At 37.8% G+C, this 18,593-nt stretch overlaps 3 protein-coding genes across 4 annotated transcripts; all 3 read right to left on the reverse strand.

Annotated features, from left to right (window-relative positions):
* Positions 1-2,244: 2,244 nt before the first annotated feature.
* LOC137736321 (uncharacterized) lies at positions 2,245-4,918 on the reverse strand. Its single transcript, XM_068475609.2, has one exon. It carries the CDS (start codon positions 4,394-4,396, stop codon positions 2,696-2,698), a length of 1,701 nt encoding a protein of 566 aa, XP_068331710.2. The 5' UTR covers positions 4,397-4,918; the 3' UTR covers positions 2,245-2,695.
* A 2,984-nt stretch (positions 4,919-7,902) lies between these two features.
* Positions 7,903-10,885, reverse strand: LOC137737575 (uncharacterized). 2 transcript variants are annotated; one of them, XM_068477106.2, is made up of 3 exons: positions 10,183-10,885; positions 9,573-9,723; positions 7,903-9,439 (listed from the first exon to the last, which is right to left on the reverse strand). In XM_068477106.2, the coding sequence occupies exons 2-3, from the start codon at positions 9,715-9,717 to the stop codon at positions 8,019-8,021; spliced, it is 1,566 nt and encodes a 521-aa protein (XP_068333207.2). In that variant the 5' UTR covers positions 9,718-9,723; positions 10,183-10,885; the 3' UTR covers positions 7,903-8,018. The 2 variants fall into 2 exon arrangements, with proteins under 2 accessions (XP_068333207.2, XP_088539068.1); XM_088682942.1 differs by lacking the exon at positions 10,183-10,885 and adding an exon at positions 9,823-10,124.
* Positions 10,886-11,990: 1,105 nt separating this feature from the next.
* LOC137736638 (UDP-glucose 6-dehydrogenase 5) lies at positions 11,991-15,241 on the reverse strand. Its single transcript, XM_068475875.2, has 2 exons — positions 14,890-15,241; positions 11,991-13,752 (listed from the first exon to the last, which is right to left on the reverse strand). Exon 2 carries the CDS (start codon positions 13,730-13,732, stop codon positions 12,290-12,292), a length of 1,443 nt encoding a protein of 480 aa, XP_068331976.1. The 5' UTR covers positions 13,733-13,752; positions 14,890-15,241; the 3' UTR covers positions 11,991-12,289.
* Positions 15,242-18,593: the final 3,352 nt, after the last annotated feature.

Consider the following 18,593-nt stretch of genomic DNA (forward strand, 5'->3'; position numbering starts at 1 on the left):
ATATGATATAGTGACAAGCCAATCCAAGTTGCCTAAAGAGTTAAGAGTGTGCAATAATGAATGTTTGGTTTTGAAAGATTTGGTGTTTCCATATGAGTTCATAATTCTATTTACATAAAGCAATTGATACTCCTCTCAAGTGCTTCTTGATTCGAGTTGATGCGAATGCAATGCAAAGCTGACTCGAGCTTTTATTTCCCCATAAGAAAAAGGTTGTCTTGAGGGCTGAGGGCTGAGGTCATCTACAGAACACACACTACACTAAGATGATGGAAGGAACATATTAGTTGGAAAATAATGCACAAAACAACCCCTGTGTGCTTTGTGAAGAATAAAGGTAAATAAGCAGTACTTCGATTTTGTCATGTAGTATAACTAATTTATTCGTTAGTTATAATTAATGTTTAAAATATCGATACAAGTGAAAATATCAATATCGGTTGATTTTGATAGAAATTATGAAAATTTTGGGATGAATATATCAACTCATTTAGATTAGTGGTAATTAGAGAAAAATTTCTCAACAAAAATCCAAAGTTCGAAACCTGCAATTGGTTATGCCAAATTTTCTATAGTGAATCGGTAAATATCATAGGTTAAGTTTTCATTTCATGGCCCATTTCTATATGACAGTATCAAACAATGATTCTTCCAAACGGATATGACCGTTTTGGACCAAAGTTTCACTAACACAGATGAATTAAAACAAACTCAAATGCTTAGTGGTAGGTGCTATGCAACCACCTTGAACCAAAATTTCTTCCCCATCGATGAAAAGTGCAAAATGGACTTTGATTCCTCATGATTCCACAAACTAATTATATTTCTTTAGTCCAATATTTCAACCTTGATGCTTAAGACATATCCATATCTCTAACAACCCCAAATTCTATTTGCAGAAGCTTTTACTATTTTAGGATCCCCTAATTTACAAGTTGTAAAGTGAAACAATTTTGTTTCTTATTTTATAAAACAGAAGGGTTGTTCCTTTGTGACCGAGATGTCACAAGTTCGAGTCATGGAAACAGCCTCTTTGCAAAGTAAGGATAAGGCTACATACAATAACCCCAACCCTCCCCCCCCCCCCCCCTTCCCGCCCACTGCCACAAAATTGAGAGCCTTATTGGCTTAAGGTTGCCATTTTTTATCACATTGAAAGAAGACTCTACAAGGAAGATTGGCTAGAAACTTTCTTCTATGTAATCATAATTTTACAGAAATGCAAATGCATATCTGAATGTGAAAACACGGTGTGAGTGATTTAGGGATGTAAATTATGGAGGAAACTTCTCTTCCAACATTTTAAGTGGCATCACTTTTTAAAATTTCCTCATAAAGCAGGTGGTCCTTGAAGAAACTTTTGGATAAAACAGTTTTCAACACTGAATTTGGTGCTTAATAGGAAATCAGTCTCAAGTTTTGAATGGTCACAATTACAAGTGGAGTTGATTATGTAAGGTGAGAAACAATTAGTCCTTTCAATTTGTCTCTATAATCTTTTAGGGTTAGTCTAAATGAGATCTACATGATGTTTCGAATCAATATTATTATAATATTAATTAAAAAAAATAAAAACACATGTCATTATTTTATCAGCTACAGATCTCGTTCTAAAATCCAAAGAAATGTATAAATGTAAGTTTTTTTCTTTTCGGTTCAGCGAAAAATTAAACTAGTGTGAATTACAATTTCCCTTGGTCTTTAAACTTTTCCATTTAAAGTTACAAGTAAAAGAGGGGAGAGAGTATGTGCTCTCGAAAATTACCTTATTTATGAAAACCGTATCTGATGAAGTGTCACTTTCCATGACCTAGGACCCCATGACTTTAGCAATTACGTTCCTTTTTTGGTGCTGTGAACTATCATGGGCTAGATTATTTCTTTGGGTCATCCTAGAGTCTCTCGTAAGAGTTGAAATCTTCTGTACTCAAAATTCTCTATAATTTTTCTATCTTATCTACTTAAGTGACGCATATTTGTTTGATTTAATTTATCTTTAATTTTTTATTTTTTATTGAAGAGAAAAGTTGAAAAGTTAACACGGTTAAGTATAGTTTAAATAAATAACTTGATGTCAACAAAAGATATAGGTCGCAGAAGTCACATAGGGCTTTGGGTGCAGAAGATTTGATGTCCTCTCAATTAGTCAGGGGCTAGATTATTAACATACTGATTTACTATTGATGACATATTATATGATTTACAAATTTGATCTAAAAATGTCAATCCAGCATTACTCTTAACTTTTGTTTTATCCAAAACACTGTAGAAGAATATATAATAATTTAAAATTCCAAAACAGTGCACTACAAATGAGAAAGATGATGAAATAAATTATTCAGAACAAGCCAAAAACTAAAAGATGGAAAATTTGCAAGAATTACTCAATTCTTCCAAGTCTCTGAAACTAAAAATGCACCCATTACCTCTGCAAGGCATTCCTTTGAACGGATGGACCCAAAGAGAAACAAAAAATTCACCACATTGCCTGTACTTTGCCTTCATTTGCGTCACTACAGTAACAGATAAAGAGACCCACCAAAAAAGTTTCACGCTTTTGTTGCATCTTCTTCCACGAAAATTCTAAAATCAACTAGGTGAATGAACGGCTGGAAGTGCAATTAAGGATTCAACGTTCAAGGATTCTGGTGCATACTGTGTTTCGGTCCATACTTGAAAAACCCTGTCTTCCAATCTACCATGCCATGTACCCAAAATGGTCATTTGCTTCATCCTCCATTGGAGCTGGAAGATTGAGATCAAATAGTGCTGTGATTTCAGCCTCATGAGGAGGGGGTTGATCAGGTTCTTGCTGCCCAAGTACCACAGTTTTGACTTCACATCCTCCAACAAAATGTGACCTTTTGTGACCTCCCAAAGCTTGGCCTGACTTGAAAACCTTGAAGCAGAATGGACACTCATGCCCCTTGCTTTTCTTGGTCCCTGAACTTCTCTTTGCACTGCCACTGAAGTCCTGATCATTCATTGGTTTTTTCCCACTGCAATGCTGATCAGCAAGCTTGCTGCTTTCGGGTGTTGGAACAGGGGAGGGATCAGTGTCTATGCTGTTTTCCCCACTCTCATACATGGACTCAGAGTAGGCATTGGTCTTGGTGTGACTTGCTCTGTGCCCCCCAAGAGCCCTATGAGAATGGAACGTTTTGTTACATGTCAAGCACTCGTATTTTCCGCTCTTTCGCGCATTTCTGCAGGGTTCGACATTGGAAGAATCATCAACAATTGGTCTGTGAAAAGTTGCATTCTTGGTTGTCTTTCTCAGTGTATACTTCATAGTCCCTCTATCTCTATGCACTTGATCAGGACTACGAGCTTCTGCATTTGACACATCCTTCCCTAATTCAGATTCGACACGAAAACCCTTCCTTATTTTCACATCATAGGACTCATATCCCACAATTCTGGATCCAAATTCTGCTCTACCCTTGTGAAATTCACCATTCCTAAAAAACCCATCAACCGAAACATCCGAATCAACTTTCTTAGGTTGCTCATGTCTAAAATACCCAGAATCAGAATTGTCAGAAACCTCAATCTCCTCAGACTTTAACTTTTTCTCTCTAACTCTCTTCATCCCCATAACATCACTCACTTTATAGGTACAGTACAGACCTTCCTTAGTATTAATCCTCGTATCGATAGACGAAGATTTGGCCTCCAAAATCACAGAGTTGTTGTCTGAAGATTCAGCAAACGAATTCAAACCCCCTTTACCACCCGAATCGCGTGACAGCATCATCAAACTAAGAGCAACCTCTTGCTGTTCTTGCTCAATTCCGGAACCACCAGACGAAGAACCACCATTTGCCACAGAAGAGTAAACATCCAGATTCTGCTGCTTCAATCTTTTGGAAATCCTTCTCTGCCTCGGAGGAGCCGATGTCTCAGTATCCGACTGACTGTCCATTACATCAAGCAGCTTCTGTTTCTCACTGAACTCTGAGATTTCTTCAAACTTGTTCATCAGCTTCTCCTTCTCCGAGTGACAAGCCATGTGACCACACAGAGCTTTCAGTGACTGAAACCCTTTGCCGCATTCTTTGCACACTTTCTCCTGCTGCAATTGGAAAGTGGGGCCCGCATCCGAAAACCTCCATGTTTTCTTGGGATTTTCTCTGAGAGAGTACCCAGAATTCCCACCATCAAAAGGTGAAAACTTTACAATCCTAGCAGCAGCTTTGGCTATAATTTCATCGTCTTCTTCCTCTTCTTCTTTTTCAATAACTGGCTTTTTGTTCAGAATCTTCAGATGGGTTCTTATGTGACCGCCCAATGACTTCCCACAACGGAATCTTTTGCTGCAAAACCTGCAGACAAATTTATTTTTCTGGTTCTGATCGTTCCGATCTTCTTCTTCCATGGTTGGATTTTTTTTCATCTCTCAAGAGTTCAAACCAAAAGATGGGCAGCAGTAACAAAGTAAAATCAGCAAAACTTACCTCGAACAAAGTAGCTAGAATGCAGCATTATTCGGTTCCCTGATTCCAGCAAAAAATACCCAAATAGCAGATAGAAACAGAGGCACAATCTCTCTCAGATCGAGCGAGCAACTGAAGAAACAGATCACAAAGTTTGTAGCTTTATTGGAGGTGATGAACAGATGGGAGAATCAAAGTGCTGAGATGTGACAGTTTTGTGAAGTACGAGATCCGACCCAACAAAAAGTAACCCTTTGAATTCCATATCAAAGTATAACCCACAATCCCCTTCTTCAATGTTGAAAACAAAAATTAGGATTAAATCGAAAAGATCAAATTTTGAAGAAATGGGTTTCTTCACGCTAATGATGGCGATGAAGAGGCCTCTAAAAAACAATCAAAAAGCTAAGCCATGACTGATTCAGAGATTCTTCTCTCTCACTTTCTCTCTCCAAAGTCTCTCTCTCTAACTTGTGTTATACTCGGAGGAGAATTCCATGCATGGAAGCAAAAGATAAAACGGGAATAGAAGATTGGCAGCACGTGTAGTCAAGTGAGACGTATTCGCTGTTCAATTGGACGGCCAGGATTGATGGGTGTATTTTGAGGATCCCAAGGTTTGAGGAGCAATACTACTATTAGTCTAAAATAAAATAGAATCATCATCGTCCAAACTAGGGTAAGGATAATCATTGTAAATTTTTTTTATTTAAAATTGAATATAAACAATAAAAACTGATCGTACGATATATAATGAATGACTATAATTAGAGGATACTCACAATCCTGACAAAGAGAATCCGGCTAGGATCCCCCTGGTCCAAACTATGCCTTAACCTTGTATTTGCTTGTAATTGTAGAGAAGCACAATCCAAAGGTCGGATCTTTATTGTTTTATAAGCTTCCTGTAGTCATATAGTCGGAAGAGTGCTTGAGACAATCTTCTACGCACGCACAGGTGACGCTCAACCATTGGTGCAAGTGCGAGCCCATATGAGCCGGTATGAGTAATTGCGTCCAGCACAATCCGAAAAGGAAATGTATTTGCATAGGTGATAGGGGCATGTCAACATTTCATGAATTTTCTTTGTTTTCAATCCCTTTCCCACTATTAGTATATGACTGGTGTTTTGTAGTCTATCCACACTTTCATATACCTTGTTTCTTTGATGTTAGTCCACATTTTCATACTTTGAATTTAACAGCTTTTTCACCGTATAATTCAAGTTTTAAAGTAATTCAACGATTGAGATTGAAATCAACAAACAAATCTTGAAGTTGGATGCTGATTAAGATGACACATGTTGTTCCCAATTCTTCAAACACCAAAATAAATTATCGTTTAGAAATGCTTTTAAAATAACTAAAAAGATTTTTAGGAAAATTGATTTTGAGTTTCAAAATCACTTTAATTATTTTTTGGAAGAAGCACCAGATATATATTTCTTACATGAAACACTTTTAAGTATTTTTCCAAGACCCATTTGATTTTTACTAAAGATTAGTTTTTAAAACATTTTCAACAAAAATGTTTTTAGTCTTTTTAAACACTTCCAAACACATACTAAGTTCCACTGTTCAATTCATAGAAAGGCATATTTACTTAGTAATTACCAGTTCCATTGATTAAGTCAATCACCCTTATTGTACGGATCTGATTGTCATATATCCATTTCAGATGTTTTTTCTTTTTTTTATTTTCCTGCTTGGCATCTTCCATATCATGCATTATTCTTTTGTGGGTCTTATTTTTTGTTTAAAACTTATATGAGTTTGGATAACAAATACAATTGCCCAAAGAGAAAATAAAAGACGAAAAAGAAATTTATCTGCTCGATTGTATCTCCTAATTTATTTTATTTGTATCCATTAACATAATTCAAATTTTAATAAACAGACACACTATTTTAATCAATTGATTTAATTTTGACCTGTGTTTGGCCAAGCTTAACCTAAATATGAGTTCTAAACTTTTTAGAGTTGTTTGATAAATTATCTAGTGGTTGACCAAAATTTGCCAACCCAACTCAAGAGAACCACCTGGCCAACACAAAAAAGTTAAAGAATTCAACCACCCATTTTTTGAAAGGAATTGGATCCTCTACTGAGCACAAGCTCATGATCCTCCTGATCAGCACACGTGAGCCGTTAGATTTTGATCCAACGGTTATAAACAGGAGATTTATTTAAAAATTATAATAATTGTAACTGTTTGATTAAAATTCACGTGGGCTGATCAGCTGGATCTTGAGCTTGTGCTCAAGAGAGGATCCAATTCCTTTTTGGAATTGCAAGCATTGACTTGGAAGATATGAGTCGCAATTGCAGTGTGCATGTCAGTCCTCCCTCATTATATATTCTCAGCAGAGTGCTTGGTCGGCTGACGCAACTAATACATTTTTTATTGGAGGAGAATTCTCTATCTTCCTAATCTCTCTACCTTTTCATGTTCTCTTATTTGAACGGTCACAGTTAAGCCACATTAATATCATATATTAATTTTTTTTTTTATAGAGATAATAAGACAAAAAACAATGTCTGAGAAGAGGGGATGGAAGGGGATGGGAATAGGAGGGTAGAGAATCCCCCTCCTTTTGTATTATCTCCCGATTCATGTTTATCGTGATGCCAACGAGATCTTTTTAAAAGTTCGATTTTTTATGAATTTTATATTATTTCATATTTTTGGTACGAAAATACATAATATGAGAGAATTATCGTTAAATTGTAAGATGACGGTAAATTCATAAAAAGTCTCACTCTGTAAAAGTCACCTTAGTATTTCTCATGTTTGTTTTTCTTTACTCGACTTCATCTATTAACCCATGAACCTAAATAACAAAAAGAAAAATTTCACCACCCGCAACTTCAAAAGTTTGAAACACTTTCTTCTTTTTTTTTTTTTCACACAGCGAATATGTTAGTGTTGAAGAAAAAAATTGAAGGTGTAAATATCATTGTTCCGAGACATCGAAAAAGGGGGAAGTATTGATAAAAATTCTCATGAGGGTGCCTGCTGTGGGACTATAAATAAAGAGCTAAATGAAGCTGCGGTATTTCTTCGGTGCAGGTTGGCATTTGTGCCGAATTTTTGTGGCCGTCAGATCCCATCCAAGGGCCCAAAATCATCACCTGGCGGCGGGAGCTTTTCTTCGGAGTATGATTTTCTTCCATTCTATTCTCTTTTCCTTCTCTCCTATCACATTTTTTATTTTGTCTTTCTATATAAAAAATTAATATAAAATATTAACGTAGCTTAATCGCAACAGATTAAATAGGAAGGAAGGAGCGAAGAAGGAACAAATGAGGGAAGAGAATCCAACTCCGTTTCCCATCTAATCGCAAAGCCAGGTGTTTGATGCAGAGTTGGGAAATTTGCTTAGAAAGTTGGGAATTTCGAATAAGACGAGGGGAAAGGTCGACTTCTTTTGTACGATGATGATGAAGAGAAGAAAAAGAAGAAGAATAAGAGAACAAGGAAAAAGACGATGTATTTGATGACGAGTTTAACCACTCAACATTTCTTTTCATATTTTTTTATTAGCAACTAACTGGGGTTAAAAGAATTATTTCGTAAGCCACCTAGCCACCGGCCGGTGCCTTGCGCTCATCCGTCATCTTGTAATCCGCCATTCCTTGATCAAATATGTCTTCAATCATACTCCACGTTGGCAGTAGATCATCGCCTTTCATGGTGTCCACCGCGAACCTTCCGTCCCAAACTTTAGCGTTGCAAGGCTCCAATAAATATGCATGACCAGCTGCATTAGGTTGGCTATCCAAGCATTTGCTGCGAGAATCATGGATATTGGACTGAAATTCGAAAGATACACACGAGTCATCTTGGAAATCAAATTCCTCTCCAGTACACCCTGAATTCTTTTCCCAATCCCTAAGTGTATCAAACTTTCCTTCCTTAACTGACTTCAGCATGTATGATTGTGATACATGATCTATCCTGCCATCCGCTTCGCTAGAATCTCCTTCAACATGCCCCACATCACGATCACTGTCGCCACCATCACTACTATCACCTTCTTCAGAGTAATCTTCTTCATTGCCCACACGATCATCTTGATAGTAAGGAGACTCAATAACGGAGTCTTCATCATTTTCAGCATCTCGCACATCATTGGAACCTCCATCGTTTCCATGCCACTCATCATCATCGCTATCTATTTCTAGTATACTAGATCTGTTCTGAGTACCCCGCCTGCGATGCATAAATACATTAAAATAATAGCTGACCAGTTCCCTTTTACTACGAGAAGGGAACACTGCAGACAACTGCTTCCAAAACTTCCTCCCCAGTGATGCAGGATTAGAGTAAACAACCTCAAGATAGGCCTGCTCTTCTTCTTCACTCCATCTTCGTGCCACTTCCTCCCCCATGTCACAAAACCCCAACTTGACAAACTTTTCATTTCCAAGAGTTCTTCTAAGTTCTTCCCTTGCTTCCATGACATGCTGTCGCACACACCTGACTGTACCTGCGTCCAGGCAGCTACAATCTGTTCGACCAAATCCAACCTTATCACACTCAAGTGCTGAGAGGTTTGAGTCAGGCATTGGAATGACACAAGTCCCTAAACGCTTTTCCTCACTATCATTGTTCACAGTCTTTTCTGATTCCAAAGATTGCAAGGAAATGTGGTTGTTATAAATCTCATCTTTCTGATCCGTCGATTTCATGCGTCCACTCCATAAAGGTATCCTGGCCTGATGATCTGGTCCAACCGGAACTTGTTTCCTTGGAGAGCAGTCAAACAAAGAAGAATAAGCATCCTTGAAAGGGACACATGTTCTCCTTGGGAAGTCAAATTTGAAATCCTCAGCAGGAGGTGAATAAGCATCTGGTCCAGAACGCACATCTTCTTCACCATAACTCCTGGTAACCGATGAGAAGGGAACACAACCCTTGTTGACAGCTGTTGAATCAGCAACAGTATATTTTTCAAGAACCCCAAGCCACTGGGACTTACAATCACCACTCCCATTCTCACCTGTTTTATGAAGAAAAAAATTATTAGACTTCAACATGAATCAGTCAAAGCAACCGTGTTCAGTAAGTTAAAAAGCAGGCTATATTAGCTACAAAAGGAACATGAAAGTAATGTAACGCCAAAACAACATTACCTGAAACATAAGTTTTTCGGGGAGCACCATAACAAGAAACAGCATCAAAGAATGGTGAGCACCTATCACCGAATTCATGTTGTCTTGAGTGCTTATAAGGAAGCTCCTGGAACTCGACATCATCAAAGGGCCTTTTGAATCCCATATTAACCTGAAGCCCAAATAATTAACTTCTATGAAAAATTCGAAAATATGCATGACAACACCAATAACAATAATACTTATGCAATTAGCAGGAATAAAATACTACATTTGTCATAACAGATTTTCCAAGACAAGAACTGCAGGCATGTAATGTTGCTAATCTAAATCCGCCAAAACCCGGGTAACTTGCTTTCAATTGCTCACTCACTTAATCAGAACACCAACATATCTTCACTTGATCACAGACCACTTAAGCCATTTTCACCAGACCACGCACTCCAACTTAAGCTAACCAAAAACTTCCCAAATATTTTGAATAATATCAATATCAATCTCAATACTGTTTCCAGTTATCACATTTATTTGTCAGCATAAGAATAATAATGATAACTGATGGGGCAAAAAGCTTCCAATAATTACAACAAAAACCCATCACAAGATTATAATGACAACAACAAAATTGTACCTCTATTAATTCTTCAGAGGAACAGCAGACGGCTTAAGTAATACAATTGAACGCTGGTTATGAACAGAAACGAATTTATCGGCCTTAGGAACCGTAACCCTAATCCAATTTTACCAAATAAAGAAGCTGGATTTTTTCAGAAACCCTAACCCTAGAAATTGCAATTGACAAGTGAAATCGTGAAATTATTGACAAAAATACATACGAAATAGCGAAAGAAAGGTGAAGCGAACAAAACCCCTACAAGATTTTACACAAAGAACAAACCCTAACGAGATGAACTCTACGAAACCCTAGAAATTTGACGCGGCAGAAAAAATTTACAAAATTAGGACCAAATTCAAAAGGGCAAAGCAAGGAGACAGAAATTAGATCCAAGAAACGAGAGGGATTGGAATATTACGAGACGCAAGGAGCCGATTCAGAGTCGAAACCCTAGAATTGTACGAGGCCAAAGGATTTGGTCGAATTTGGGATTAATCGATAGAGGAGATTCGGATTTAAACAAACGGACATCCGATTCAACGATTATGATAAGAAATTAGGGGAAATCTGGGAAATAAATTTAGATCGATCTGCCTGGGATCGAATCGAAAGGCGATGACGATGAAAGATAAAAGGGCTACGGTTCGTATTTTTCTGTAAAGGAAGCGGTCCGGATTTAAAAAAAAAAACCGGTTTAACTTGATACCGTGAGAGAGAGAGCTTTGGTGTGGGCTGGACCCTATATAAGGCGAAAGGGCTGAAGCCGGCTTTTGTGGAATTGAATTTACGATAAGGTCCTCACGAAACTTTTTTTTCTTTAATCATTAAAGAACTTGTAGCCAACTGGTTTTGTTTTTATTTTTATTTTTATTCTTTGAACGTAAGAAGTACTGTACTTTTTTACATTGATGACAAACTAATATTATTATTATGCAATCCTAACATTATATAAGGAGGTACTGTACTTTCGATCACTTAGTTAAAAGATACGCAATATAGATGATGTTTTCAAAAATACATTTGTGAGTTTGAACTCGTCATGAAAATTTCAAACAAAAAACTATTCAGTATACAACTCCTCTCTCAATCAAAATATTCTAATAACAACATGACAATATATCCTATACATCGAATTTCTTTTGAAAAAATACAAGAGAAAAAAAAACTCATGGTACACTTGAGCGAATTTGTTGAAGGGCCAGGGGCATGTGCCCCCTCATTTTTTTTGGGTTAAAAAAAATATATGCTTGGTTTTAAGTAATTTGTCCAACTACGTTTAAAATATCTCTTTTGAATTATTTTCTTGTGCAAAAGACGAGTTCAACAAAAGCTAAAAGCATCGACAACTCTCCGGTGCAATTCTATCGCTCGATTCTCATCTATGATCATGGGAAAAAAGACGTATTTATTTTTAGCAAAACGACATTGTTTCTTTAGTGAAGTTTAAAGTTCGTCATTTTTTCTTAAAATTAATAAAAGAACCGCTAACTCTCCCTCCTCCAATTATCTTATAGATTTGAACTCTCGGCCTTGTACATATATAATTTTACTCTTTCGTTGACCTATAACAATATTAAAGTAAAATAGTATTGCAACATAGTATCATTTTACATAAATTAATAATATGATTCCAAATGTGAGGCAACGCTAGCATTCATTTGGGAGCCATTTGTTCATTCGGTTCGAGCCTTTTTCTTCTAATCATTTACACACACAGCGTTGTTTGTTTAGCACGAGATGTCATGGTGACAGAGCACACGTGTTTTTCTCCAATTGTAAGCGACACTACTTTGCAACATAACAAATAAGGAAGACCAAAAGAATTATAATTTCCTGGTTTCTGATTTTATTACATTAATCTAAGAGAATAACAAATTGAGATATATTCCACTAAGCTGAGAACAAACTCAGGAACTGTATTAAGGGTACTATTACAAGTAAAATACGACGCAACATAACCCCCAACTTTAAGAAAGCTGAAATAACAAATTAATACAAGAAGATAAAAATAAGGACGAATTAAGCATCCACTCTCAGTAACAAACTTCAGAACTGAAATAACTTTCACCCACAAGGGGATTGATCTTCAAATTACTGTGCTTCTCTCCTCATCATCAAGTCTTTACGCCACGGCGGGCATGTCCTTGAGCCACTCGTCCAGGGGCTTTCCGATCGAGTAAACAATGAACCCAATTTGCCTCAGCTTCTCAGCATCCACCACGTTCCTTCCATCGAACACAAATGCAGGCTTCTGCATCTGATCATAAATCTTCTGGTAATCAAGACTCTTGAACTCATCCCACTCGGTCAGGATGCAGATTCCGTGAGCATCCTTTGTTGCCGCATAAGCATCCCAGACTACACCAACTTGCTTCACAGCAGGGGGGCTCTGAGGTTGAAGATGAATGGGATGGTCCCAATCAAACTTCTTCATAGAAAGATCCCTCTGGATCTGATCCTCACTCACCTGAGGGTCATAAATGCTCAACCGGGCCTTGTCACCCAACAGCCCTTTGCACACATCAATGGCTGGGGTCTCCCTGGTGTCACCAGTGTCCTTCTTGAAGGCAAATCCCAGAATTGCAATCTTCTTACCCGAAACTGTGTTGAACATTGAGGAAACCACACGGTTCACAAACCGAGACTTCTGGTAGTCATTGATCTTAATGACCTGTTTCCAGTAATTTGCTACCTCAGGAAGGCCATTACACTCACAGATATATACCAAGTTCAAGATATCCTTCTGGAAGCAAGACCCGCCAAAACCAACGCTGGCATTTAAAAACTTGGGCCCAATTCTTGTGTCCTTGCCAACAGCATGTGCCACTTCTTGGACATTTGCACCAGTTGCCTCACAGAGTGCAGATATGGCATTAACAGAAGATATCCTCTGTGCCAAGAAGGCGTTGGCAGCAAGCTTTGAAAGCTCAGCAGACCACAAGTTAGAGCAGATGATTCTTTCTTCAGGGACCCAATGGGCATAGACCGACTTGAGTGCTTGAATTGCCTTCTGACCCGCTGGTGTTTCCCGTCCTCCAATGAGGACACGGTCTGGCTTAAAAAGGTCCTCGATCGCAGTTCCCTCAGCAAGGAACTCAGGATTTGAAAGAATTTGGAAGTTGATGCCTTTGCTGTTGTGGGTCAGAATCTTTTCGATGGCCTCAGCTGTTTTGACTGGGACTGTTGATTTCTCAACCACAATTTTGTCAGACTTTGAAACATCTGCAATCATACGAGCAGCACTCTCCCAGTAGGTAAGATCAGCTGCTTTACCAGCTCCAAGACCCTGGGTTTTGGTGGGCGTGTTGACAGAAACAAAGACAATGTCTGCCTCCATAACATGTTTTTCAACATCAGTGCTGAAGAAGAGGTTCTTTTCTCTGCGCTGCTTCACCACATCATCAAGGCCTGGCTCATATATGGGGAGAGTATCACTGTTCCAGGCATTGATCCTCGACACAGAAATGTCAACAACAGCTACTTCAATATCTGGGCACTTAAGGGCAATCACAGCCATGGTAGGCCCACCAACATATCCAGCTCCAATGCAGCAGATCTTCACCATCTTGTTCTGCTAATGATGGCCTACAGACGAGAAGACCAAAACAATGAGATAAGGTACAGTATTTTGAAGCACTGAAATGCTAGATCTTTGTGCTGTTGTGGAATTATTATAGATTTGAAGGACTAAATGCTTCTGACCGACCTTTAACTTTTCTTAACATAACGAAAACATTTACAACAACTTGCAGAAACATAAATGAATTAAGAACAAAGGGACAAATACACCAATATATAGAATGATGACTAACAAGCTTTATTACTAATCGAACTTCATATATTCCATTGAGAATGCAGTATGATATCCAAATCTAGGAGAAAAATTGGTCATCCATGGTGAAGCAAAATAAAAAATAAAAAAATCGAAAAAGATTAGAAAAATTAATGAAAATGACTTAAAAACTTTAAGTTTTAATGAGAAAATAAAAGGTAAAATGAATAGTACCACGATTGACTTTTTAGTGTAAAAATGTGATTTTTCGTTAAAATAAACAGTACTGGAAGCTTTTCGTTAAAATTCTCAAAAAGATTAACCATGAAAACAAGGGCCGACTTATCTAGCAGATTAAACAAAACTAATGAATCAATGCCTCCCCTACCGACAACCATATCACAGCATGGGCTCAAAACTTTATCTATTTCAAAGTATAATACTGATTCATGAACCTAAAACAGAGCACTGTAGTTAAGTGTGAGGTAGGTACATGCAAGATCTACAAGTTTACTAGAAAAAAACGCATTACGATTTGCAGATCCACAATTTTTTAAGTGCAAATGAAAGAAATTTATCGAGAAGGAGGACGATTTCTTCAAATTTCAGCTACACAATCCCATTTCTACAACCCACACAAACAAATCTCAAACTATAAGATCCAAATTCCCAATTAAAAACCGATCCCAATCAGATCTACAGCAATCAGTGAGAAACTACAAGGATCTACACATTCCATCACACCCAAACAGCATCACAAGTTCATAACACAAGTAAATGAGCAATCTTTCCCGAATCAAACACCTCAATACACAAAACCCAAATCGAATTACGCAAAACAATATCCAAAATACCCAAAAACACAAAAAAAAAAAAAAAAAAAAAAACCCAAATGAGCAAAACCACTGAGCTTGATGAAATACCGAACGAGCAAAGCAGAGGAGTATTACCTCAATCAATGTGAGGCGGCAGGTCTACGGCGGAGGCAAAAAGTGAGAGAGATCTAATGCGGAAGAAGAGGAAGAGAGACGACAGAAAAAAAAAAAAGGGAGGGAGCTCTGTTTTTCTTCTTCTTCTGATGGCCGAGAATGTAGGGGATCTGAGGGGTATATATATATACGCTCACAGCGTGGTGAGGAATTTTTAAGATCCAACAACCGAGATCTGCGTGACCCGGAAACAGCAGTGGTGGTGTGTACCCCGCGCCCCGCCCGATCCACGTCGATTCAACACGTTTTCGTTTCACCTTTCATTTTCCCAACCCAAACAAAACAAATATCACGTAGTAAAAAGAAAGTTCCCACCGTTAAAGTCAACCTAGTCTTCCCCATACGTTTTTTCCCTTGTTTGTTTTCGTGCGGAGATAAGTGGAAGTAACGATATATCATGTCATGATATAAGTAGAAGGAACGATATTTTTTTTATGTTACTTGTGACATCCCACATCGTCCAGGGGAGTGATCCTTATATGTATATTCCCTTCTTTACCTAGCACGAGGCCTTTTGGAAGCTCATTGGCTTCGGGTTCCATGGGAACTCCGAAGTTAAGCGAGAAGGGGGCTTGAGCAATCCCATGATGGGTGACCCACTGGGAAGTTGCTCGTGAGTTCCCAAAAACAAAACTGTGAGGGAATGGTAAGCCCAAAGCGAACAATATTGTGCTACGGTGGTGGAGTGGGCCCGGGAAGTGATCCGCCCCGGGCCGGGATGTGACAATTTGGTATCAGAGCCTAACCATGGTTGTGGTGTGCCGACGAGGACGTCGGGCCCCTAAGGGGGGTAGATTGTGACATCCCACATCGCCCAGGGGAGTGATCCTTATATTTATATTCTCATCTCTACCTAGCACGAGGCCTTTTGGGAGCTCACTGGCTTCGGGTTCCATGGGAACTCCGAAGTTAAGCGAGAAGAGGGCTTGAGCAATCCCATGATGGGTGACCCACTGAGAAGTTGCTCGTGAGTTCCCAAAAACAAAACCGTGAGGGAATGGTAAGCCCAAAGCGGACAATATCGTGCTACGGTGGTGAAGTGGGCTCGGGAAGTGATCCGCCCCGAGCCGGGATGTGACATACTCTACCTATTTTATCACATTTATATGTGGAAAAATTTCTCATTTACATGATTGATTTAGAGTTACAATAACGTCATCCTTGATGATATCTTATTTCTTTCGTCAATGGAATTATTTGAATACATTGAATTAGCTGATTTGTCTATTCCCTTGTTAACATAGATGTTTTGTTAGTGTATTTAGATCCAATTGTATTTAAAAATGTATAAGTAAATGTCTACTTATGTGATTTGGACTAAATCGGACAATTTATTAGTAATTATAATTAATTAAAAATCAAGCTCATCATCTATTTAAAAAAAAATAAAAATAATCTCGTTTCAATTTCCAATAAGGTAAGGAACATGTCATTTTATTTACTACTACTTATAATTGGAATGTTATTTTCTGCATTTTTTATTTTTTTATTTTACTATTCTGAAGACCTTTGGATTTCATGCTAGTTTTGTAAGGCACATTACAGTCTTGGGGTCCAAATAAAGACCTATAACCTTAAACAAACACATAACCAGGGGCGGATGGAAGTAGAGATTAAGGTGGTCCCAGAACCACCCAAGTCCAAAAAATATATATGTGAAGGCCTTGCGAGACCCTCCGAATATTTGGTACAAGTCATTTTTGTGCCTACTGGAATGCATGTTAAGCATATCTCAACATGTTTTGTTACAGGTCTTTTCTTTTTCCTCCCTAAAAAAACATAGAGCCATGATATACATTGTACAAAAAAGTCCAAAAACAAAATGTCAAATTTCATTAAATATTAAACCTATAAAAATAAGTATAAAAAAGGAGAAAGTGAAGCGTTTATATATGATTAAATCATTGGAACATTTGGTAGGACCAAAAGAAAAAAAATGATGGAGTACGATGCAAGGCAAGGCATGCATAATGCAAACAACATGTCCTCACCCTCACTGGTAGGTACAGATCCGAATAGGAAGGAAAATTATGAATGAATAATTAATTTATTTATATAAAACGTGCTGTTGCATGCACTTTCACCAATATTAATTTATTAAACGAAATACCAAATATTTATTACACCAAATAAAAGCTATCAAATATTTATGTGAGAAAATTAATTGGAGGGTATTTTTAATGTTAGACGTGAAGGACATTTGATGTTAATTTGTGAGAGAGTGACAGAGACGAGGAGGAGGACAAGGAGGAGGACAAGGAGGAGGACGAGGACGAGGAGGACGAGGATGAGGATGAGGAGGAGGACGAGGACAAGGAATTGTTGTAAAAGAATTAGGTCCACTCCTTTCGCGGTCGGTTTGGTCATATGACTACGATTCCCAAACACAGAGTGTTTTTTATTTTGTTTGTTGGAATTTTGGAGTAATTACTACGCCAACAACTAGTCCTCCATTTATGGGTTTCAATTGAATTAGGCAGCTAATCATTTTCCAGGCCAAACAATACCATCGCAGGATGCGCGTTAAGGACATTAATAAGTTCAATTGTTAATATCATTTGTCGGCAATGCAGTATTCTCGAACTCGAGTGCAAGAAGATGAACACACTCAAGGGCGGATATACGTTTGGGATTAAGGTGGTTCAAGATCACTTGGAGTTTCGGAAATAAACATGTGAATATTTTTCGAGGACCTTCCGAATGTTATGACGGGTCTTTTTTGTTCCTATCAAGTGTGCGTCGAGAATACTTGACAAATTATTTCGATCTCACTCATCAAATTTGTTTCGACATATGTCAATATTTGTGACATTAACGCAATATAGTTTGGTTGACGACAACAAGTCCACCAAGTATTCGAAGAAATATCTCAATGAATCAATTGAAGAAAAAAAATTTGCACTTCGTGTTCTCTTTTTATCTAGAAATTTGAACATTTAACATTAGAACGTCTAAAGTCCGAATTCTAAATTGGCCCCTGAACACATTATCCATCCAATTGGCCTAGTCCGAATTATAAATTGCATGACTCGTTATTTTTTTTATCGGCACTGTTTGACATGTCCATGTGAATTGGATTTGGATTTCATCCGGATCCAAATTGCTAGGATCCTCACATTTAAACTATTTATTGTACATCATGTGGTCATAAATTATTTAACTTTTTTTATTTAAATTTAAACACAAATAGTACCTAACGAAAACTGGCCGCACAATGTACAATAAACTTAGAATGTGATAATTCTTGACTAAAATGTGAGTATTCTTAGGATTCCCACAAAATAGATCTGGAGAGAATCATCTTCCATGCGAATGAAATATATTAGACAGTGATTGGTTGGAAGAATGACAATAGTACTAGTGAAATCAACTTAAATAGGATCGAAGCGACGGACGTGTCATATTTTGCCGCCCTTGTTCATGGTTAGGCCAATTGGCATATTCAATAGGTTAGATTTTGGCTACGCAATCCTTATCATGGAGAAGGATTTGAAACTATAAGTCCTTCCTGGTCAACACAAAGATTATGCAAACATTGACCCATGTTTAAACTTTGGTGGACTGGTTGATTAGGACAGGTGGAACTGAGATAGAGTTGAATGTGGGACCACAATACAATTAGGTTTATATTTTTGTAAGTGCCCTAGAAAGGTCGGAGATTCTAC

The sequence above is a fragment of the Pyrus communis genome, chromosome 13 (assembly GCF_041283825.1).
Source record: "Pyrus communis isolate YQ-2024b chromosome 13, ASM4128382v1, whole genome shotgun sequence".
Taxonomy (NCBI): Eukaryota; Viridiplantae; Streptophyta; class Magnoliopsida; order Rosales; family Rosaceae; genus Pyrus; species Pyrus communis.